At 35.4% G+C, this 24,267-nt stretch overlaps 2 protein-coding genes across 2 annotated transcripts in view; one reads left to right on the top strand and one right to left on the bottom strand.

The window, feature by feature from the left end:
* The window catches only part of LOC135133270 (integrin alpha-V-like), a 201,630-nt gene continuing 177,363 nt past the window's right edge, over window positions 1-24,267 (top strand). The window contains exon 1 of the mRNA XM_064061608.1: window positions 1-233. The gene's annotated coding sequence lies outside the window, so the exon portion shown is untranslated. The remainder of the gene's footprint in view (window positions 234-24,267) is intronic.
* LOC135131605 (uncharacterized) lies at window positions 12,790-14,356 on the bottom strand. The gene is made up of 3 exons (XM_064059416.1): window positions 13,828-14,356; window positions 13,194-13,730; window positions 12,790-13,010 (listed from the first exon to the last, which is right to left on the bottom strand). The coding sequence occupies exons 1-3, from the start codon at window positions 14,354-14,356 to the stop codon at window positions 12,790-12,792; spliced, it is 1,287 nt and encodes a 428-aa protein (XP_063915486.1).

Below are 24,267 nucleotides of genomic sequence, written 5' to 3'. Positions count from 1 at the left end.
TCAAGAGTTTAGTGGATGCTTAGTTTAAAATGAACAGATACGCGAACGTGTGGAAAGTGTACTAGCCAAACAAATTTTGTTTGGCATGCTGAATGTACTCATCTACTCATGTACTGATACCCAATGTGTACAATATCGTTGGTTTCCCTCGTGCTAATTTATTTTGTTTATTGGTGTTTTTTCGGAATTTAATAGTTTTGTTTGTATTATCTACACCACGATCTACACTTTTGGTAAGTCAACATTAGTTTAATAGATATTTGCCGCTGTAGATGGAGGTATTATCAGTTTAATATTTCGTTATTTTCTTGATATACCTAACCCCAAATGGCTGGTTGTTCACGAAGGGTTCCCAGATTTTGAAAAATTAAATAACGGCCAGTAAATAACCAAGGGGTACATACGGCAAGCGGTACAGTTATTGGCCCTTTAAGGATCGGTAAATTATTAACTATATTTTTCTTAACGAATATATTTCTCAATAAGCTAAGATGGGGTGAATGCAACAGGTTTTCAGGGTTGCCGCAGAAGAAATAAAATGTGTACTAAAGTTTAGGGATATTTTGTACTAAATTTAGTAAAATTGTACTAGATCTCAAAAAAACCCGGGAAACGTAAATATTTATTCTGTAAAAAAAAAACTTTAGAGACTATTACTGTACTTAGGTAATATAGAAATAATATTATTTTTACATTATTTATCTAGGCACACTAGATACAATTAGATTATAAAAACATTACATATAAATGACAATACAAATTAAAATTACAGAACCAGGTAGTGATGTAACTAAAGAGTCAGTAACTAAAACACTTGAAAAAAATGTAAACAATAAGACAATGAACAAAAAAGTTTAGTATTCTAAAAAAACAAAAAAAAGAGGATACAAAAACATTTCACATTTAAAATATTAAGCAAATAACTTTACAAATATTTATCGGAATTATGTATATACTTGTTTTAACACCTCGACATTTGAACGAATGCGATCATGTAACTCTTCACATGTGCCATTCATATTATATTTCACAATAAGAATTGATTTTAAGGAATCAACTGTTAATTGGGTCTTCTCTGTGGTCCATATTTTATTCATTAGTGAAAATATTCGTTCTGTGGGGGCATTTGTTCCGGGCAAACAAAAGGCAAATTCAATTATTTGCAATATATTTTCGAATGGAATATTTTCCGATTTGTGATGCTTAAATATTTCTGTCCATCTAAGATCTGACGATGTCCTGGCTCATTCCATTCACAAATTTTTTGCTGGCTTGCGTACTGTTGAACATAGCTGACTTCATCAAATAATTTATTTTCGTCAATATTAATTCCTTCCACCATTTTTGTTACAACAGCAAAACTTTCCTAAACCTGGGACCATACAATTTCTTTTTTTAAAAGAGACCATTCCAGATGTTTTATGGGTTCAAAATGAGCGGCCCATTGATTTAAATATTCAAAACAATTAGCGTAAAATAAATTAATATGTGATTCAAACCAAGTTCGGTTGATTTCACCGTTTTCTTCGAATTGCCGCAAATTGTCTCTCAAAATTAAAGGAAGAAATTTATGCTTTTGCCTTTCTGTCAATTTTCGTTTTAAAGAGTCAATTTCATTCGCCACTTCCATAACAGTGACGTTATCGCCCTCAATACACTTAATTGAAAACGAAAATAAGGAGGCCTGGTTGTGTATAAATTTTAACCACAGTTCTGATGATGGAGTCTCAAAAAAGATTTTTAGAACTTGAGGACATTTCTCCAATGATAAAAAAAAAGATTTTAAAGGTTCAAATAGCTTTAAAACTTTTTCTATCGCTGGCAAAAGAGCTAACCATCTTGTTTTACTATAACCCAACAGTTTTTGATATTCAGTTTCTGCTTCTTCATAAAACTCTTTTAATGACTCAACCCTCAAAGTAAATATACCAAAATGCTTATACAAATTCACAATAATATTTTCAATATCTACAGGCAATAGGTCACAGGCTGTTTGAATTGCATTATGAATAATGTGAGCTGCGCATCCAACTCCAATTATTTTCGGTTTGAATTTTTTTTCTAGTTTCGCAAAAATGTTATTAGTGCCTTTCCTTTTTAAACCACCAAAATTAGTGTTTGCATTATAGGCACAAAATCCTACAAGTTTACTTGCTAAATTATCCTTCTCAAGAGTTTCTAATAACAATGTAAAAATTAGCTCTGAGGTCTCTCCTGGCAAAGACACGAAGTCTAATAACTTAGCAATGCATACCATCATTTATATCAAAAAATCTTACTAAAGTAGGAAAACATTTTATGGCTTGATGGTTAGATGTATCTGATTAAACTGAAATAGAGTGTATCTGTGACAATTTATTGTTTAACTCATTTCTGCACAATGGAGCCAAAACTTTTTTTATTATTGCTTCACACTTTGTTCTTTTACATGTAAACTTTTTTTCATATATTTTTTGTACAAGTTTTGTCGTACAATCCATGGATCGAAAACTTCGATTGTGTTTCACTGTGTGAAATGAAAAAATTGCTTCTGCTGCAGCCAATTCTTGTTCTTTTAAACCAAATTCAGTTTTTCTAAAAAAATTGTCGATGGTTGATGAAGAAGCAGCAGCTTCCAACATATTTTTATGTTTTGTCGTCTCGAAATGGCGAGTGATGTCATGTCTGCCCCCAGAGGCTGTTGAAAATTCACTTAAACATTTCGTACAATATACGTTGGTATCCAATGCACATGTCTTTAAGAACTGATACTCTTTTTTCAAATCTTCCGTGAATTTACATTTTCGTTTTGGAGCAAGTTTTGGAGGCATATCGATGGTTATTAAAGTCAATCTAAGTACAAATATATATTGTGACGGTTTTTGAAAATCAAAGAACTTTTACTCACCTCTGAAGAACCAAAAAATATGAATTGGAAAAGCAAGACACGATTAATTATAATTCAAAAAATGTTCGGTTTCGCAGTTCTAATAGTGACACAACCACACAAGAGAACGAAGATTCAAGAAAAGTATAGAGAGTAGATGCGCATCTGTTGAAGACAATGGGTAGGGATATATTATCGAAACGGCTTGATTGTTTTTCGCGGAATTCTTGGCGATAAACAGTAGCAAGAATTGCCGGAAATTTATAATCTGAACCTAAAAACTTAATGAGACAGTTTCATTGCTTTTTGAGGAATTCTGGAAAAGCAGCAAAAAATACCGGAAATTTAAAATTTAGAAACAGAAATATAAAAAAAAATTTCAAAAATCCATTTTTGTTTAAATGAGGGATATTTTCCGGGACGGTAATAATCCGGGATTGCATGTCTAAAAACGGGACAGTCCCCCGCAATCTGGGACGAATGGTCACTTTACACTAGGTATTCTGTATAAAAAAACATTTAATAAAGAAATTCATTCTACAATTATTGGTTACATTTTTTTAAACATGCTGAGATTGTCGCACATTTTCGGCAGCTATGAAGCCTCTTTGCGTTCGAGCTTCTTGCCATGGTACTGACCCATCAGGTGATGTAAAATATTCTTTAAATTTTTCACGAACTACTTCCGCTTGAAAACTTCTGTTATTTGAACTGAGAGGACCACATCGCTGGAAAGCACTGCTATTCATATTGACATCGTTTCTCCAAAATCCCAATGTGTTTTCTTCATCTAAATAATTTGGAGGGCAATACTGTTGACAATTTTTGCTTCTAAGAAAATTATGTAAGATGACAGGTGCCTGTATACTGTAGTCAATATATTTTTGTAATGTTTTTATTGGGGTGTGGAAAATTTTCCATCGAGCTGCTAAAATTCCAAAACGATTTTCTATAGTCCTTCGCGCTCTTGACAATCTGTAATTGTAAACATTTTCTTCTGGTGGTAGAGCCTGTGTACGACCTGCATAAGGTCTCAATAAATTTGGTTTCAATGGAAAAGCTTCATCCCCCACAAAACAAAATGGTATTCTCTCACCACCTGGGTAAAGTGGTGTTGGGGTTGGTAAGCTTAATGTATTATTATGTAACATCTTTCCAAACTCAGAAGCGGCAAATACTCCACCATCACTTTGAGAGCCAAAAGCTCCTACATCAATCATGATAAATTCATAATTTGCGCTGCATACTGCCATAAGTACAATACTGAAATTTTTTTTGTAATTAAAATAAAGGCTGCCTACAAACAATTATTCATAAAGTAGATAAATTAGTTTTTAGTTTTATAAAATACATACCAGAGTTGGATGGAGCTTTACATACAACATGTTTGCCATCAATAGCTCCTACACAATGCGGAAAGTTCCATTTATTATTGAAATCATTGCTAATACTGTTCCACTCTTCACTACTTGAAGGGAATTTTAAATATGTTTTTAAGTTTCCTCCAAATTACGTTACATGTCTCATGAATAATATTGCTGACTGTAGATCGGCCACATCTGTATGCAAATGCAAGACTTTGGTACGATTCTCCTGTTGCTAAGTGCCTGAAAAATGTTTATCAACTTTGTAATTTACATCCACAAAATAAACGTCTCCTACCTTAATGAAATCATTAACCGTTGGGCAGGTTCTATTGATGGCCGAATGCTTTTCTTTCGAAGATCTTCAAACAGTATTGCACACAATTCATCAAAATATTGTGGTGTCATTCGAGTATAAACGAAAAAGCTTTCTTGGTCATTTAATTTTATTTCTTCTATTAAATTATGAAATGCACCCTGTTGTTGTTTTTGATGATGTGCATAAAGCGGGCGGACCCACCAACGTCTCGGCCTTTTTAATTTCCTTCTTTTATTAGTTGTATTTCTACATTGTACTGCACACTGCACAGAATAATAATAAAGTCTAATTAATTCGATCAGGTTCTCTTCATCAATTTTTTTTATGAACAGCTACACCAACAAAATTAGCAACCACTTTCACGAACTATTTAAACACACGTGTTGTACTATGCTATACACTATGCTATGGCTGTTGTGAACACCATCTGTGTCATGTTCATGCTATGTAAATGTATTTTTTACATAGCATAGACATAACGTTTTAATATAAGCATAGCATAGCACAGCCTATGTGGCGAGGCCTTTAATCTTCAGTCTCTTCCAGTGAACATGCCCAGAATTTACTTTTGTTAGGCGCAATTTTCAAACCAGTGTCATTGACATTTTGTTTGAACGCTAAAATATTTGTACATGTTCTTACACTCAAAATAATAATTTTTTCTGACAACAAAGATATTGACCACCATAACAAATTTTGTATGTTAATATAGCCTCAACTAAAAAATTTGTTGTTTCAAAAGTTTTATTCTTAATAACAGTTGTGTTAGCGAAACAAAATTTGTGTGCTGCAGCAACAAATTTTCTGTTTCGTTTAACAACAAAATGTTTTATTCTACACAAAATTCTCAGTTTGTTGGACGAACAATGCAAAATGATGAACGTAAATAATGAGAAGATTGTTATCTGCAACTAAATGCCAGTTGTAATGGCATATATAGAGATATTTGTGGTAACAAATAAATGTTAATCCAGAACAAATTTCACTTTGTTATGACAGCCAAAGATTATTACTTAAAATTATTATTATTAAGGGGGAAGTGAAACACTGTTTTGATGTTTAATAAGTATTATATTTTAAAGAGAATTTACAAAAAACTTATATTACTAATGATCAAATAACTACGCTAATACTTATGAGGTAATCAGGGAACATTTTGCATAACAATGCATTTTTTACCATTTGCCATGATGCATAATGATACAAGAGGATTCTCAATCATATCAATATATGTAAAAAAATTAATATCTGTTGTGGGTTCAACTTCATAAGCAAATAGGTGATAATTAAAACACAAAGTTTCTAATTTTGTATAAATAAATCCAACTTCATTTGATTTATTTACAACAATAGCATTTAAAACTCCAAATTCGGGAAGAAGCTCTGCATTAAACCCTACCAAAATAGCAGATGTAGGTTTTAACTTAATATTTCCATACGAAACCCACTTAGCTACAAAACAAAGTGAAAACGAATTTGGAAGAATATCTAGATAATTTTGTAATAAAGTGGATGAGTGATATTCAAATGGTCCTACCAAATCTCTACTCTTGAAACCTTCGTTACTAATAAACCTATAACAAAGTTGTAACTGATGTTTAATAGATAATGTCTTTGTTATATTTCGTCGAGAACACGAAACAGTTGCAGCTGTTTTAAATGGTCGGTGCTTTGATTCATACCGAATTGAAGATATACAACCAAGTGGTCCTATCTTTTGCATAATACGTGAATAATGAGATAGTAGATGATGCTTAGGTTTAAGAGTATCTTGAAAAAGTGTTTGATAAAGCTGATTGTGTTCCATAATATAAGTTTCCAAAGTGTCTGGAGTTTCATTTGTAACATTAGTTGTTGTTACTAAATTGACTATTTCTCTTAAGACTATATAAAATTTCCAGACTTCATCAGGTTCTGGAACAAGATCTCCTATGATAACACCAAAATAAGTTACAAAACATCGCATTTCACTAGCAGACATAGAAATTTTATCTTTAGTGTGAAAATCTTTGTGTAATTTCGGCGGTCTGTTCGTAACTTCATCACCAAAATTAAACATTATGTAATCTCTCATTAAATGTTTCTAAAGTGAAGTACTTTGCGTGTAGTATAAAATATTTTATTTTCAAACGTCATATAACTGACACTTATATGACGGTCTTACCGGGGTTTAAGTGTCATTTCTATGACACCGTGTTTGAGCGGCGCATAAGTACTACTTATATTCCGCCGGCGTATAAATAAAACATTTATACTCCGCCGGAGTATAAATATGTGAAAATCATAGTGGTTGTCAACCATAGTAACCATGATAAGTGAAATCAAGGCAATTCCTTAATGAAGCAAGAAGATGGGAAATAATCATTTCAAAAGAAGATTAATCGTTTGAAAATAAAATATTGTATTTCATTCGGAGTTTAAGTGACTTTATGTGACTCGTATGGACTTAATTCGCCTCGCTATTGCTCGGCGTTTAATCGTCCATACTCCGTCACATAAAGTATCACTTAAACTCCTAATAAAATAAATATCTATTAATATGTGTCTCATATCGTAATGACATACACCTTCAAATATGTCATGCATTATGTCAATAGAATAATTTGTAGTAAAATTAAAATAGTTTAATTTGTTGAATATGTTTCATAAGTTTCAGAGTTTCTAAGTAAATTTGCATCTGCCTTAATTTGGACTTTAGCAGTCTGCTTGTCTATTTTACAGAATCGACAACTAAAATTTCCACTGAAACTTTCTGATAAGCCCATGATCGAATGTAGACCTAAATTATCTCCTAGAATTAAAGTCAAAACCAAATATACTTGTACTGTCCCCTCTGAATGTTCAACAGTTATTCCCTCAGTCTCTAGAAATGCAAGTTCTTGAATTAATATTGTGAATATGGCTTCATTTCCAAAAAAATTTTTGTCATTGTTGTAAAACAAAAGTGCCAAAAAAATATTTTTCAACATCTCCGGTTTCAAAGTCATCAAAATACATAAACATGGGTAGCACTATTAACTTTTTATCAGAACTTGTTTTAAATTTTGAAAGAATATTTTTAAAGTGTTGACAACTCGTATATGGTCTTCTGTAGTAACATCCAAATCTGCTCCGATTCGCGGGCATATGAAGCATGCAAGGCGTGTATCACTTTGAAACAAACATCAACGGCCTTTAGTGGCGTTGGAACAGTATATAAAATGTCGTTCACAGCTACATAGCACATTTCAATATGCTCTAGACTGTCTCCAACAATTATGGGAAGTGGTTGGAGAGTCAAACCAAAATTTTGTAGTTTTTCGCGTTTTCTTTCCAAGGCTGGTTTTATTTCACCAGGAATTTGTGGAAGAAAAAAAAATATTCAAAAGATTAAACACAAATAGAACAAATAAGTTATCAATCATTACTGGACTACCTTTTATTTTGCGGAAATTATATGTTTAGTTTATAGCGAAATTTTTGTGAGTGGAATTAAATCTCAGGGAAACTCACACTGACTTGAACAGTAAATAGTTTCTCAAGAATAAATTCACTAAGGAATAAAATGTTTCAAACAAATCAAAAACTTAGTAGAAATTGAAAAAAAGAGAGTATCTGTGTTTGTTACAACAAAAATTATAAATCCATATTGATAAAACTACTGGTTTTCGATGTTGGTATATAATATCAGTATACCTTAACATGGAGTATAAATCCTTCAGACATCTCAACCCTTGTTGGCTTCCAGGAACCTGATCCTTTACATTTTTTTATCAAGACTGGCTTAAATAAATGTGGTAATAAAAATAACACATAAGTGTTGTAAATATCTACAAAAATCACTTAATATAGATGACTATCTTAAGAAATTGTACTGCTATTTACCATTATTAGCAGCTTCACTTGCACCTTCAAATTTATTTAAAAACTCCAGAATTGCTTTTCCACCAACGGTTTTTGCATATTTAATGATTTTCTCCCCAAATATTGGAAAATTAGAAAACATTTTATCCTTGTTAGGATAAAGTTTTAAAAAATCGTTCTCCATCTATGAATTAAATATAATTTCGCAACAAATAAGGAATGTTTGGATAATTTAGTACCAAGGTAAACCCCATTTGAAATTTTAGAACAGGGAATGTGTTCATATATTCTAATATTGTATGTGCATCAGTTTGTATGAATATTTTTCTTTGGGTGAAACTGTTATCCCATCTCTCAATCACTTCCGGCCATGGTGATGTGCAATTTTTCTGCCATAAAATATTTTCGTTATCATTTTATATTCTAAAAAGTAGATTTCAATATTTCATGTAATTTAAGAAGTACTTATCCATCAAGTTACTATCTGTTGCTTCTCCGGTACAACTGGGACCTTCACTGCTTGATGTTAAATCGAATAACCCAGCTTGTCGCATAGTTCTACGTATATTGTAGAATTTTCGAAATAATTTTCCACTGCCCGCTTTTCGACATTTTTCACCAACAGCAGCTCTATATGTGTAAGAGAAATATTTGGCCTAAAGAAAGCAAAATATCAAACATCGTTGTCATTGTTTAATATCTAGTTTACCTTTACTTCAGTTGGAAAAACACCAACTATGGCATTTGTCAAGGTTTCAAATTTTTGTTGGTATTCTAAAAAGAATATCAGAAAAATATTGTTTAAAATAATGAACAATTAACTTAATTGACAAAAAATAATAAAAGAAAAACTAATCAAACCTGCGATTCACGTCACCTTCTAATTCTTTTTCCAAAATTATATTCACACATTTGTCACGTAAATTTTCCGTTAATGACGACTGGTTTTCATAATGGTTGAGGATTATTTTCCCCTCCTGTCTACTTTGTAAGATTTCTTTGAATCCGACTTTTTTCGCACATTCAGTGAATATCTTACGCTTATGTCTGGCTGCTGGGGTGTTCTGTCTTTCGACTTCTGTCATCCCCAAGTCAGCGTCTCCAAAATATACCGAATCTACAATATAATAGATAATTAAAACTATTTATACAGGGTGGTCCACGAGTAAGAAAGAGCCTGAATAAATAACGCCACCCAAAATACATTTTCACTACTATCTTGGATATTATTATAATTACAGTTGGAGCATTAAACATAGTAACCTTTATACTTGTCAAAAGTTTTGACAAAAACTTCAAATTGAAAGATAAAAATAAAAACACATTTTATTTTGATAAGACACTGAAGACAACTATTAAGTTTTGCGCAAAAACCACCGGACTTCGGATTAGTTCTGTTCGGAGCTGATCTAATAATATTACACACGTGTTTTTATTTTTCAATTTGTTTTGACAAAACTTTTGACAAGTGTTAAGGTTACTATGCTTAATGCTCCAATTGTAATTATAATAATATCCAAGTAGTGAAAATGTATTTTGGGTTGCGTTTCAAATTTATTCAGGCTCTTTATTAGTCGTGGACCACCCTGTATATTACATATATTTAGTTCCAAATTAATTAACGTCTAAGTGAATGCTTACATGATTCGTCTGCTAATTCAGAATTGGTTCGAGAGATCAAAGATGCTGCAGAACACGAATCATCAGATTCCGTGCCTAAATGAATGGGAGCTTTGTAGATATCATATTTTGTTTTAAATTTTATGCGGTGTCCCACAAGAGGAATGAGTTCCTTAATGGTGTCATTTGTCAAGTTTTGAAATGCCTCAAGATCTATTTGGTTCTCTATCACACACAAGAAAGTATACGTTATTTTATTATTATTATTTCACCCCATCCTAACATTTAATAGATGTAAAGTAAAAAATTCAGTTGATTGTCGTGTAGAAGAATATTTGAAACATTGTGTTATACATACATACATAATATCTATACTTGCTGACAGTTTTTTAATTAGTATATTTGTTACACGTTGTAGTTATAGTTTACATATCTCACTCTAAATTAACACACAGTTACACTTACCTTCAAATTTTGTTACAAGTTCTGGGAATCCCCATTCGTTTAACAAACTAGAAACTATCTCACACATGTTAAAGCTTACAGATTTTTCCACATTTACATCACTACACGGAACGAAATGCACGTTGCAACAAGTGAAGTTCCGATTGTGCAATATTGCATTCTGGAAGTTTTTCACCTCTACCATCACGTGTTGTTACCATATTTGGTCATGCTCTTCGTGATTGGCTTAATGAAACCGGCGCCACCACATTTTGTTGGTCTAAAAAATATTGTTTCTTGCCGCAACTAAAAATTTTTTGTTACTTCACTGAAACGTCTTATTTCAAATTACCATAATAAAAATATGTTGGGGTAACCAATGGCTTTGTTGTGGATGAATAATCTGTTAGTTGTTTAAAGAAATATATTAACAAACTTTACTTCGTAGTACTAACAAATGAAATTACTTCTCGGTAATCATTGTATTTTTCTGGATAACCAAATATGCCCTCCAGGAACAAACCAGAATTCAACTAACAAAAAGTAGTTGAGGTCGCATTCATATTTTTCTGCGTGTATGTTCAAATTATTTGTTAATTTGCTTTTTATTATAGAAAATTGCGAAAACACCCTTTACCATACAATGGCAAAAACCAGTTGTTGGGAGGATTATTTCCTGTAGCAATTATGTAAATTGTTTTCCGTATTATCAATATACAGGTTGTAATTTGTCGTTCAATTAAACCTGGTGGAGGTAATTTCATAGTGCTGTATAGGGGAAACTTTTTGGTGGCGATTGGTAGCAGCATCCAACAACCGAATTTCATAATAATTGAAAAACTTTGTTAAAATAAAATCATCTAGTTTTATCCTTAATAATTGTACCATCAAACTAACAGCTTACCTGTGAAGTTCAATTGAAATTGTATAATCACCTTCTTGAAGTAATCACTCATAGGCAGCCATGCATTCGCAGCTGCGAGCCCGCTAATTTAAAGTAACTGTAAAAATTACGCCGTTACCCATCATCCCACCTGTGCAAAGACGCGCTCATTATGTTTAAAGCAATGTTGACAACAATTTTTTTGGAGATGGGTTGGTAGTGGGTGGGAATGATTACTTCAAGAAGGTGATTATACAATTTCAGTCGAACTTCACAGGTAAGCTGTTAGTTTGAGTGTACAATTGTATTTCACACCGTCTTTCCGTAATCACTCATAGGCAGTTGTTTAAAGCAGAAATTGTTGTCAGTCCAGAGCCAAAATGTTGGCAGTTGCCGAAAGTGGCAGAGGGAATATGCGTATTTGAGTACTGGGAACAGTAGAGAACCTACCCGGGAGCATATACCAAAGAAGCGTATAATGTGGTTGTGTAATGAATAGAAAATAAACAAAATTTCATACAGAACTTAAAAAGAAATTAGTTTATCCGCAGTAGTACTCTGGGGATTGCTAACTGAGTGGAAAGGGGTCTATTATAGAATTTTTCAAAAACTGTGGACCGTCCTGTGCAGCCAGCAAGTTTTTAGATATCCTCCACGCTGACGCCTGAACGCAGCGCAGTTGAGGTCGTCGCATGGCGAGTCGAATGGGCCCCGTAGATTTGAGTATCAATTCCTGCTTTTTGCAAGGTAGTTCGAATCCATCTTGCGATAGTGGTAGACGAGGCATGTCCGTGGGGTTTCCGAGTAGAAAGAAACAAGAAGTCTTCGCCTTTTCTTATATTGTCAGTTAAACGTACATATTCTTGAAGAGTACTTACTACGCACAGGGCTGGGTCCTCGGTGAAGTATTGAAATGTAAAGGATGGATATATTCCCGTACGGATGCTGGTTTTAATAGGATCTGTTATGTTAATTTGAACTCTTGAGGGATCAAATTTTATACTGGAGAGGCGAATTAATGATAGTGTTTGGACTCTATAGGCAGTTACGAGAGCCAATAAGGCTAATTTAGACGAAAGTTGTTCTAACGAAAGCACCGCGTTAGAGGACGAGTTTTTCAAGTAGTCAACTACAACTGAAGGATCCCACGTTGTAGTGTATTTTGGCCTTGCCGGTCGGAGGTGGGAAATTCCCTTCAAGAAACGTTTGAGTGCCTTATCGGTACCAAGATCACCAGGCAGAATAAAGGCCAGTGCCGAACGGTGAGAGTCAAAGGTACCGTACAAAGCGTCTGTAGAGTCTATTAAGTGTTGAAGAAATCCCAAAATTTCCGCGGAAGTAGGAGAAAAGGGATCCACCTGCTGCTCAACACAATATGTATTCCAACTCTTATATGTGGAGTAGTACTGTCGTAGAGTAGAGCGGCTAATGGACTGGAGCATTGTTACAATTACCGCCTCTGGGATTCCCCTCCGTAAGAAAGCTTCCCGGACAAACTTCCTGCCATCAAAGCGAGGGTTGCTGATAGTGGGTGCGTAGCTCTGAAAGGAGAGGACAATAAGTTGATATCTGGCCCTAATTTCAACGGAGTTGTCGTTAAGAGTTTGTTAAAGAGAGGATACCAGGGCTGACTTGGCCAGTCTGGAACTACTAGTATACCCTTGGCCTCGTCTGCGACAACTTTCTTAAGGCATCGTAAGATTAAGGAAAAAGGTGGAAAGGCATAAAAAAAAGAATCCTTCCACGAGAAGGTAAAAGCATCGACAGCGATCTAACCCGGGTCGGGAAACCAGGATACATATCGCGCACATTTATGGTTATTTTTTGAGGCGAACAGGTCTACGGACGGTTTACGAAATTTTTCCAAGATTTGATTGAAGTAGCGGTCTGATAGTTCCCACTCTGTAGCATCGGAATGTGCCCTTGATTCCCTGTCAGCTTCTATGTTAGCTGTGGAATTAATGTATGAAGCGACAAGCCAAATATCCCGTGCTTCACACCACTGCCATATTTGTCGTGTCAAAGTGGAAAGATGTGGATACTGAACGCTACCCATGCGATTAATATACGATATTGCTGTCGTATTGTCAATCCTAAGTAAAACTTTAGAATGGAGGAGGTGCTTTGCAAAACATTTAAGACCGTAAAGGACTGCTTTCAGCTCGAGGTAATTAATGTGTTCTCTTTGCTCCTCTGGGTTCCACAACCCACGAGCCGTATGTCCCTGACAGTAAATTCCCCATCCAGAAAGCGAGGCGTCAGAAAATATTTCCATTGTAAAGTGATCAGACCCAATTTCATTGCCGATGTCTGAAACTAGATGATGCTTCCACCAATGTAAATCTTGTTTGATTTCCGGAGTTAACCCTATCCTGGCTTTGAAATTACCACCTGAATTGGTTAAGACCAAATATTTCTCCCTTTCAAACAGTTTCGTATAAAGGAAGCCGTATTTTAGTGCGGGGCAGATTGAAATTAACGTACCTACCAATAAGTTTTGCAAACTTTTTAATGCTGCAACTTGTCCTATTCTCCAGAGTGGATATTAAATATAAAATGTAATTAGTTTTGTCCGGCGGGAGTCGTAGACGCATGTGCGCGCTGTCGAGAATAAATCCCAAAAATCGGCAACTCTGTGAGGGTTCTAAGATGCTTTTTTCAGTGTTAATCGTAAAACTCAAAGACTCAAGCAAATGCACTGTGAAGTTAACACTCGTGCGGCATTCGTCGATGGTGCTGGCAAGAAGTAAGAAATCGTCAAGGTATAAAACGCATGTAATATTTTGTGATCTAAGATAAGCCGCTATCGGTTTTATCAACTTGGTAAAAGTTACCGGAGCAGATCTGAGGCCAAAGGGAAGACAAGTAAACTCGTAGTATACATCGTTTAAAAAGAAACGCAAATATTTTCTATCCGAAGGTTGAATAGGTAGAGCAAAATATGCGTCACGGAGGTCCACTGTCGCCATATAGCAGTGCCGTTGTATGAGTCTAATTGCTGTACGAATGTCTTCCATTTTGAAATGGGGAGTGTCAATGAAAAAATTTAGATTTTTTAGGTTTAAAATGAACCTGTTTTTACCGTTCGGTTTACTGACCAAAAAAACGTGAGAAATAAACTGGTCTACACAAGGTTCACATTGAACAATTGCACCCTGTTGAAGCAGGGATTTGACTTCCGACTGCATTGTGGTGAAAACGCCAGGTGAAAACGGCTTTGCGACAGCCGTTGAACCGGAGGTCTACTAAAAGGTAAGGGATAGCCTCTGAGCCAGTTAAAGATAACTGGATCATTGGTTATTATTTGTCGCCAAGCTGGTACAAAAATATTTCAGCCTACCGGCTGGTCGTTTATTCACCTGACTTAAGGCCGGCGATAGCGGTAGGTTGTTGTCCTTAGGTGTTGCCCGTTTCTCTCCCCCCCCCCCCCCCCCTGGTGAGACGGGCCCCTCCGGTTTTTTGGAAAACTGGTTGCGGCCTGCGTTGACAGAGAGACTCACTCATGAGGCAGGACCTGAAGCTGGGCGAATAGTGCTGCTGGGATTTTTTGCCGGATACGGAACGGCTCTTTGAGTCGCTCGCATTTCCCTGCCAAGGGATTCCAAACTCTTCCTCTTCTTAAATTCCTCAGAAATGTTTGCGCCAAACAAATATCGCCCTGGGGGAATTTGACTGACGACGTCTCTTACAGTAGCAGATAAATGTGGGAGGATAAGGTCTCGTCTCGTAAGGCTTAAGGTGCGAAATACGTCCATGACGAGTTTGGCCGAGTCAATTACTAAAACCCCAAGTGAAGCCCTATTCTCACTGGAGAGACCGATACACTTCCATAGAGCTTTTAAAAGTTCAGAGTGGGCGGTGAGACTGGACAGCAAGCTGTCTTGTTTGGTTTTTAATTGGAAATCACGAGCTTTATCAGTGGAATTCAAAATAGACGATATTTCACCATTCAACTCTGGACCGGTGAAGGCGTCTTGGTCTTTAGGCGGGGGGTACTTCTCAAGCAGCTTGGTACGTTCGTCCTTTTTTAAACCTTTGGCGAGAACCTCCGTCCAGGCGGTCAGCAGGCGCTGCGAAATAACTGGCTCATTAGCGACAGTATTTGTGGGCTCTACTCCAAGCTTGAGAAGGAATTCTTCGGGTAATTCCTCGTCGTGAATGAGTAAAGGAGGAGAGTCTGGTGGTTTGTCAGGCGCCGGTTTGGTGTCCGGGGTGAGACTGCGGGAATTTTGATTCCCCATGGAAGAGATGCTTTGACCAATTTGGTAAGCTGGGACCCTGTCCCGGGACGTTGTAACCCTGTCACGGTATAAGACGTCAGAGGCGCGAGACCTCGACGATGAGCACGCACTTGGAAGGGCTGTGGCCCTCGGCTCTCCCGATCGCGATCGGGAGGAGCTCCGAGCAAGGCGCATGTGGTCAGCTCTCTCATGTTGTCGGCCCGAACCTGAAGTGCTGCGGGACGGGGAACGTTCAACACACGGTATATGTCGACTACTAGATGGACGAACAGGTTGCACCACATGGCGCTTTGAGGTTAGGAGCGTTTCAAGGCGTGCTAGGCGACGTTCCAACTCACGTCTGGGTACGTGAGGTGAACGCGAACGTCGACGATGCTTAGTTTTACCCATTTGACTAAAAAAACTGGGATAAACACTTACCTGTAGCAAGAAGTAAAGAGTGAGGTTATACAAACCGTGCTGACGGGCTCGCGCAACGAAACATAATGAGCGCGTCTTTGCACAGGTGGGATGATGGGTAACGGCGTAATTTTACAGTTACTTTAAATTAGCGGGCTCGCAGCTGCGTATGCATGGCTGCCTATGAGTGATTACGGAAAGAAGGTGTGAAATACAATTCTCATTGCTGCCTGAGATATATTGTTGGTGTGATTTCCTCTTGTCAAAAGTTAATTTCTATCACACAAGACCCACAACTCCTTCTTTTACCAGTATTCTTCTAAGTACTTTAAATAATTTTCATGCTCTACATTTGAAGTTGCCACTTCATAATTATGGACACTCTCTTCAAAAGTTTTACTAAGGTGTTTCTAATTTACTGACCCATTAAATTTTGCCGACTAGAGGTTTTTTTGTCAACCGATCCACTTCAGATTTCGTGCAAATACAATACAGCAATTACAAATCAATTTACATGAAAATAAAAAAAAATCACCCCGCCATAAATCACCCCATACGATTTTAAGGGGTTGTTTATCAGCCGACCAATTCCAAAATTGATACAAACATGACAGGAAAATTTCCTGTGAGCCTCATACAAATATGAAAGATATTCACTCCCGAAAATCAACCCCCTAGGATTTACAGGTTTACCAGCCGATTCATTTCAAAATAAGTACAGAATAATAAAAAACCTTGAAGTGATCCCTACATAAATATGGCAGAAATTGAGGCCATAAAAATCCCGTCGTATTTTTCACACTTATTTGGAACCCCTAAAAATCTTCCTTTACGAATCGCCTCCGACCGGCTTTTCCCACACTCCGACCGACTTCAAATTTTAAGTATGATACCTCTAAACTGAGGGTTATTGAACGACGTAGTTGTCATATTTTAATTCGCAACCTCTAAAAATCTCCCTTTATGAATCCGACCGGATCTTCCCACACTCCGACTGACTTCAAATTTTATCCATGATACCTCTAAACTGAGGGTCATCGAACGACGTAGTTGTCATATTTTTGTTTGCAACCCCTAAAAATCTCCCTTTATAAATCGGCTCCGACCGGCTCTTGCCACATTCCGACCGACTTCAAATTTTGTCTATGATTTTCGTAGAGAGTAGAATTTTATTAGCAGCCTGGTTTTTTGTCGTGTGTTATTGTTGGAACTAGTATGTTGCTATGTGATACGACGTCTTCTTTCTGTACCAAAGAATCTTCTGCAGCTTCCAGAAAAGAACTTTTTTGGGTGCTCGTTTCCTGCCGGATTTATATCCCCTTTCTTTACGAGTTAAAATTGATAATTTTGTCTTTTTATAACTCTGTGGCTCCACTCCTATTGACATTTGCGCCGCCGTTATGTGCTGACAATGTGTTTTGGACTTACAAGTGCATTTACTGTTTGGGAATAAGGTGACAATGTGAGATACTATGAATGCCTTTTCTTCGAGGATCAACCGTACACATCCTTGCACAACCAAAGCTTTTGCTATCGCAAAGTTAGTGTAAGCTATTTCAAGCGGTGGTTCTTTCTGAAGGTTGAAGTTTTTATTCCAAAGTATATAGGGAAGGTTGTCGAGAGGAATATTTGACGTTGGGTAAATTATACTTGCTTCGTCCTACCCCAAACCTTTATGCTTGTCCTTTAAGACAAAACTACCTAAAATTTTGTTTATGTAGAGCAGTGGTTAGCAAACTTTTATTATTGATGGCACTGTAAAATATTAAACAAAAGTTGGCGGCACCCCGCCAAGAACAGTTTTAATTGTAACTCATTTATTATCAAAAACACTTTATCATATGATTGTATAATATGTAATTCATGTTAAAATTGTATTATAAATATTTGTTTTCCATAATTTAAGCTTGTTTTTTAAAGACAAAATTTTTTCACTGAAGGTTAAAATATTTGAATTACTTTACTTGAATTTACATACTTTATTCAAGTGTTCAAAAATATTAGTTAAATATGCTAGTTTTGCACACCAAACGTGGTCTTGAAGGAGGTCAAAAAATTGTTCAATATTTTCTGATTCAAAAAACGTTTATATCTGTTTTCTTAATTCCCAAAATCGGGAAAGAACACGGCCTTTACGTAGCCATCTTACTTCAGTATGAAGAAATGTTCAGAACACATTGTCCATTACTGAACAGTTGTACCATATTAATAAAATCAGATCATCAATTATTATTTTTTAAAGTTGGTTTTGTGCTTATATTTATTAAAATCATTATAAAATTTTCACGGCACCCAGTTTGCGAACCACTGATGTAGAGGACACAGAATTGTTGTCAAACGTTACCTAAGTTGCAGAATCCTCGTACGATTTCTTTTTGATAATATAAGTTAAGGTGATATAATGTCAGTGTAATTATTTGTAAATTGACTTTTGACATGCTGCTCATCTTCGCATTGTCTTAATATTGCTTTCGCTTTGATTGGCAAAAATGTTTCAGATATCCTACCCTTTACATTATTTTTAACGTCTTCTAAACATTCCATTACCTCTAATACAGAATTTTCTTCTCTTTCAATAAACTTTCTTTTCTCGTGAAAGATATACATTAATGAGTGGACAAACCATAAATAACTTATATCTGCTGGAAAGAAAATACGACTTTAAACCTTCATATATTTCCAGTACTCCAGTTACACAAGGAAACAAAGATAGCCATCTAGTTTTACTGTGGCAAAGTAATTTTTTATATTCTATGTCTACAAAACCACAAAAGGTTTTTAAAGATTGAGTTCTGATTGTAAATGCTGAAAAATAATTATAAATTCAACATCTACTGGTAATGTATCTATTCCACATTGTATCCAGTTGTGAAGAACATGAGCAGGACACCCTATCCCTACTAGTTTTGAAGTAAGAGGCTGGTTTAGATTATAAAAAACATTTTTTTTACCAGCGCGATTAAGTCCACCAAAATTGGTGTTACAGTTGTCACCAGAAAAAGCAATGCATTTATTTTGTAATTTCGTCCCTATTAATATGTTGTTTAAATAATTTGCAATAAAATTGTATCGGATTTTCATCTATCAATTAATTGATTTCTAATATTTTTAAAGCAAATCCTCCCCTTGCATAAAAAAAAACATTAAAACAGGGAATATCTTCATGCTTCCATGATTGCTAGCGTCAGTTATATTTTGATTTTTTTGCCTGTTTTACAACAATTTCTAAACAATGAGGAGCCAACTCTCAGTCTTAGTCCGAGCGGCTGAAACTTTCTTAACAAACTTTGAATCTGGCAATGTGGTTTTTAATAATTTAGTGGAACAATCTGTTCACCGAAAACTAAAATGATGCTTGACTGTATGAAAGGCTAATGCCCCTCCTGCTGCCGACACTAGTTCTTCGGTTTTTGTAAATTTAGGTACAAAGTAGTTGGTGACTTTAGAGGTGCTTGCAATATTCTTGATGCTCAGTCAATGCTTCTTCGTCTTGAGATGTTGGCGATGGGGAAAGTACAATTACACGTTCCACAATAAACTTCGGATTCCTGTTTTGAAACTTTGAACGTAGGAAATTCAGCCTGAAGTTCTGAGTTAAATTTACACTTTCTTTTGGCATCTGAAGTGTAATTAGGATTACTATTGGTACAATAACGAATAACGACATCGGTAATGAAGTAACTGACCTTTTATTTATTAATTTAAGTAGTATGTACTCCCAACTATTTATTCTTATTTATGTAATATAATTTATGTGATCCATGATCCGTGTCTAATCAGTTTAAATTTAACCTAACAATCTACCGACTAGTTTTGCGTTAATCACAGCCTGCAAGTACTTCACTCAAACGTCAAACACTTCAAAGTGGGGATGAGGATTAGGCAGTACCGCGCACAATCGACGCTTGCGTACCTGTTTTCGTGCGAAAATTGAACATTTTCCGAATTTGATAAGCGTCGGTGTGTCCTACACACAATATAATCACTGAAAAATGTAAAAAGAGGACAATTTGTTGTTGATGCCAAAATACATACCGGACACAAATTTTAGATTCAAAAAGAGGACTTGTCCGGAAAAAAGAGGACGTCTGGTCATTCTACTCACCAAGAATAAGGGAGTATTTGCACAACGGTATTTACACTCTATTAATTTTTTATTCAACAAGAACTTACATTTGCAAGTTTATTTAAATTGTGAAAGTTATTTCAATGCTGGAAGTATGTTTTTTTAGATTTTTTTATAGAGAAGTCCTTCATTATATCCGCAAAGTCAATAGCACGCAGCAAATCACTTTGAATACAAAGTAATTACAATGCACTCAGTCTCTCCTAGTTCTGCAAGAATTTTTTAATCGTTTTAGTTGTGAGAATGATCTTTCAGCAGAGCAATTTGTAACGATCAAAGTTAGAAATATTCGGAATGCAATGTCCACATTTGGAAAGGCAGAGGATAATTTACCTTCCTACATTATTTTGTATAATTCAGCATGATTATAAAATTTATGTTCTGGGCCATTTTTATGTCGGATATAGCTATGAAATTGCTGAAGTTCATCAGCTAGTTCACTATCCAAGTCTTCTGGGTAAGCTGACATTAAACTTTTGGCACAATCTTTCCTTCGGATTCAGATGTTGTTCAGATGCATTGCCGTCATACTCGGTGTCAGGTACATACTAGTTTTTTGGCACGCATTTCGATTTCATCGAAATCTCCCCGCATTTCTGATCTGCTAGTGATTTATATAAATTTGTGCACATCAATAGGGTCACCTTTTCACCCTGTAAACCCTTACTCACTTTCTGAAAATTTTCCAAAATATCATTCCAAATCACTAACATTTTTGCGTGGTGTCTTCAGCTATATTGTCTAAAGTATTTATTATCTTATTAGATGATTTCAAGATTGCTGAAGTTGCTACAGCATGAGCCTCCCAGCGGGTATCCGAAAGTGTCTTCAGAATGTTGTCATTTTGAATAGCAGATTTCATAAGATTCTACTTGCTTGTTGAAGCCGAAAAAAAATTATACAGTGTTTGTATAACAGAAAAAGGAACGAAAACACGGTTCCAACCCGGAAAACGATCAAGTATTGATTCCGACCGTGAAAGCCTCCGAAATTATTCACATGTGATAAGTCCGGTGTGGAATCTACCGATAGGCTGAAATATCCAGAGGCGTTGATTTTTGCAAAATTTTTCTTATGAACTCTTTGCGTTATTATTTGAATAAATTCTTCACATGTCGTTTTAGACAAGTACGATGTGATTCCCGAGCCAGAACTTCCATATCTTAGCTATGAGTTCAAGCAGTCCTATAAAGTTGCCATTATTCATTGAACCAAATTTGGTGGAAATGACGGCTATCACGCGTTCTAATACATGTTCCCAGTATTTACATTCTTCCCTCATTTGCTTGTCCAGATCTGTTTGAATACCAGTTCCCAGCCTACGTGTTAAATATGCCACCATGGCTTCTTTGTGACTGGAACATTTTTCATGATGATCTATGACAATAACATTTTTCCAATCGCTAAATTCATCTCTTTTCACGAAACTTATTCTCGAGCTACTGGTGCTGCCAAATAGTTTACAGTAAAAGCAGTTAACACCCCTGTTGAAGGTGAATATAGAAGCCATTCACGTTTATATTTTTCTCCGTTTCCTTTTGTTTCAATAAAGTAAGAAGCTCTGCAAGACCTGCTTTATCCGTTTGGATACATTCGATTAGATTTAGTGAACGGCCCTTTATGGTTTTTGCATTCATTCGGTCCGGAAGTGATCCAGTCCTCTACATCGTCTTTTGAAAAGTCGTTCCATTGCGCAGCGTCCCGGCTTTTATTAACTTCTTCTGGCCTTACAGCCGTTTCAGTTGCCAAGATCTTATTTTCGTCTAAAATATATCTGATTTATTATCTTCTAATGATGTAAAATACGTGGAATTTTTTTTATTTTTTGACAATGATTCCTCTAATTTTGATTGGTGTCCTTTAGCCAACTTGCCTTTTTGAGCGTCATTGGGCTGAAATCGTTTCATGATTAGAATGAAACGGAAACAAACAAAAAGAAAGCGAACACCTTTTTTTTTAAGAAACTAGGAAACGCCGTGTTCCGTTTCGATGTTCTATAATTTCAATTATGTACAAAAAAAAAAGTTAACCAGGTCAGAAATCATTGAGTTTAAAATCTTTGTTTATATTTTTAGCTCCATTCAAAATTTGACACAAAAATATACACTAAAGACTCTACAACTAATAACATTAAGTACATCATTGAAAAAAACAGAAAACAATAGCGGGCCTAGGTTTGAGCCTTGAGTAACACCGCTGTTAACAGGAAAGAGTGTTGACTTGACTCCGTGAATTTCAACAAATTGTTCCCTACCAAACAGGAGATTTCTAAAAATCATTAATAGCTGATGACATATTCCTATTCTATCAAGTTTTTTTAACAATATACAATGATCTTCCCTATCAAACGCTTTGGATAAATCAGTGTATCTGGCATTAACTTGAAAGCGATTATCCAAAGCCAAGGATACGTATTCAGTGAATTCACATAAATTGGTGAGAGTGGATTTTCCATTTATAAATCCATGTTGTTCTAAGGCAATTTTTGAAATACAGTGGGTATACAGGAAGTCTGACATAATATATTCAAATAATTTAGAATAGTTAGATATAAGTGCTATCGGTCTGTAATTTATAATGTTAGCTTTGTCACCAGCTTTAAATACAGGAAGTACACGAGACACTTTCCACATTTGTGGATAAACAGACGGCTTTAAAATTAACTATGCTGAACATTCATTATTTTATCTTTAGAAACATTCAGTTTTTGTAGTGCTTGATAAAATTTAATACCAAAATTGCAGTCTGAAACTTCTTTAAGGGCCATGATATTTGTTAAATTTTCTTGTATTATTTCAAGAGATTGATCCATGAAAATCGGTTTCATGAATTTTCGACATAAAAATTTAAGTAAATTACTTGGATCATCGTAAGAACGGCCATTTTGTTGAAATAGTAAATTGGTATTATTTACTTCATAAAGAACGGGCCTAAAAATAAGAAGAAAAAGATAATTACAATCATCAGACAGCATTTCTGATATTAATCGTGAAGTATAGCATTTTTCTTTCGTGATTACATCTTGAAAATGAATTTTCAATTCAAACCACTGGTCAACAATAACTGAGACACATTAATGTCTCGAAAGCCAGCTTGTTCCCGATATTTGCACAAAACGGTGAAAATTTTTATTTGTACCAGTGTTTAATAATTCAAAGGTCTTTTGATATAAACTCCGCCTTAATGGGCTACAATTACAAATTATATATTTCCCGGCACAAAAATTCAATATTTGAAGGCAGTTCAGCTGCTGCTTTGGTAATAGCATTGTTAAGAGAATGGCAGACACAGCGTACTAGTTGTAACTTCGGCAATTTTAGTTTCAATAATAATATCTAATTTGACCTGTAATAGAAAGCTTTTGATATTGTTAACTAATTCTTGGGCAGTTGCTTTTTCAATCAACGATAAACCTAAATATTGTGTAGTGATTTTGTTTAGGGATGTACGATGGTATTTTATACAAAAACACATATATTTGCATACCGCCACATCCGTTGACTCATCTATAATTAACGAGTGAAGTTTACCACCAATGTCTTCCACCATTTGTTGTAGCCAAGTATGAGAAATAACTGTCTTTATTAAACTTGCACATTTCGTATTCTTATCGATTCCAATGTACTTCCTTTCCCTCTGAGTGTAAGTATTTCGCATCAATGGTCCACACTGCGAATTGTAGTGTGAGTTGCAATATACACTGCTATATTTAGGTCTCCTTCCTTTTCTTCATTAGTTACTATTATAGAAAGTGTTTAACAAATTCTGATTCTTTCTAGGGATTAATTTCAACATATTTGTTTTGTGGTTTTGACTTAACACGTGTTTTTTTAGATCCCCATGATGCACTCGTAAATTAACGGTACACGCTCTACAATGCGCTGTATTTTCATCTGTTTGCCTCATCTGATGAATAATTTGGACATACATAATATGAATTTCCATTCGTGCAGCTTTCGTGAGCCCACGATTTACATCGCATGCACTGAATCCAGTCTTCACCTAGCTTTGATGACGAAAAGGGTTCACGATAGCGCAAACATAATTCATCTTCATCTACGAAGACTCTTCTTCCACAACAGTCGGCTTCTTCCTCTATTTGGTCTGTAACAGCTTCTTCTTAGCAGCATCGACTTTTCCAGTTGCCTTCGGTTTTTTGGCT

The sequence above is a fragment of the Zophobas morio genome, unplaced genomic scaffold (assembly GCF_036711695.1).
Source record: "Zophobas morio isolate AGI-343-1 ecotype UQ-CSIRO unplaced genomic scaffold, CSIRO_AGI_Zmor_V1 ptg000021l, whole genome shotgun sequence".
Taxonomy (NCBI): Eukaryota; Metazoa; Arthropoda; class Insecta; order Coleoptera; family Tenebrionidae; genus Zophobas; species Zophobas morio.
This window is presented reverse-complemented; position numbering and strand designations above follow the sequence as displayed.

Bases quoted from the DNA above. Each gene is read 5' to 3' on its own strand.
- LOC135131605 (XM_064059416.1), bottom strand. From the start codon at position 14,356: ATGGAAGACATTCGTACAGCAATTAGACTCATACAACGGCACTGCTAT. The intron at 13,731-13,827 runs GTAGGTACGTTA...TAACCAATTCAG, and splicing joins AAAGTTTGCAAAACTTATTG to GTGGTAATTTCAAAGCCAGG. The intron at 13,011-13,193 runs GTAAACCGTCCG...AAGTTGTCGCAG, and splicing joins TCAAATCTTGGAAAAATTTC to ACGAGGCCAAGGGTATACTA.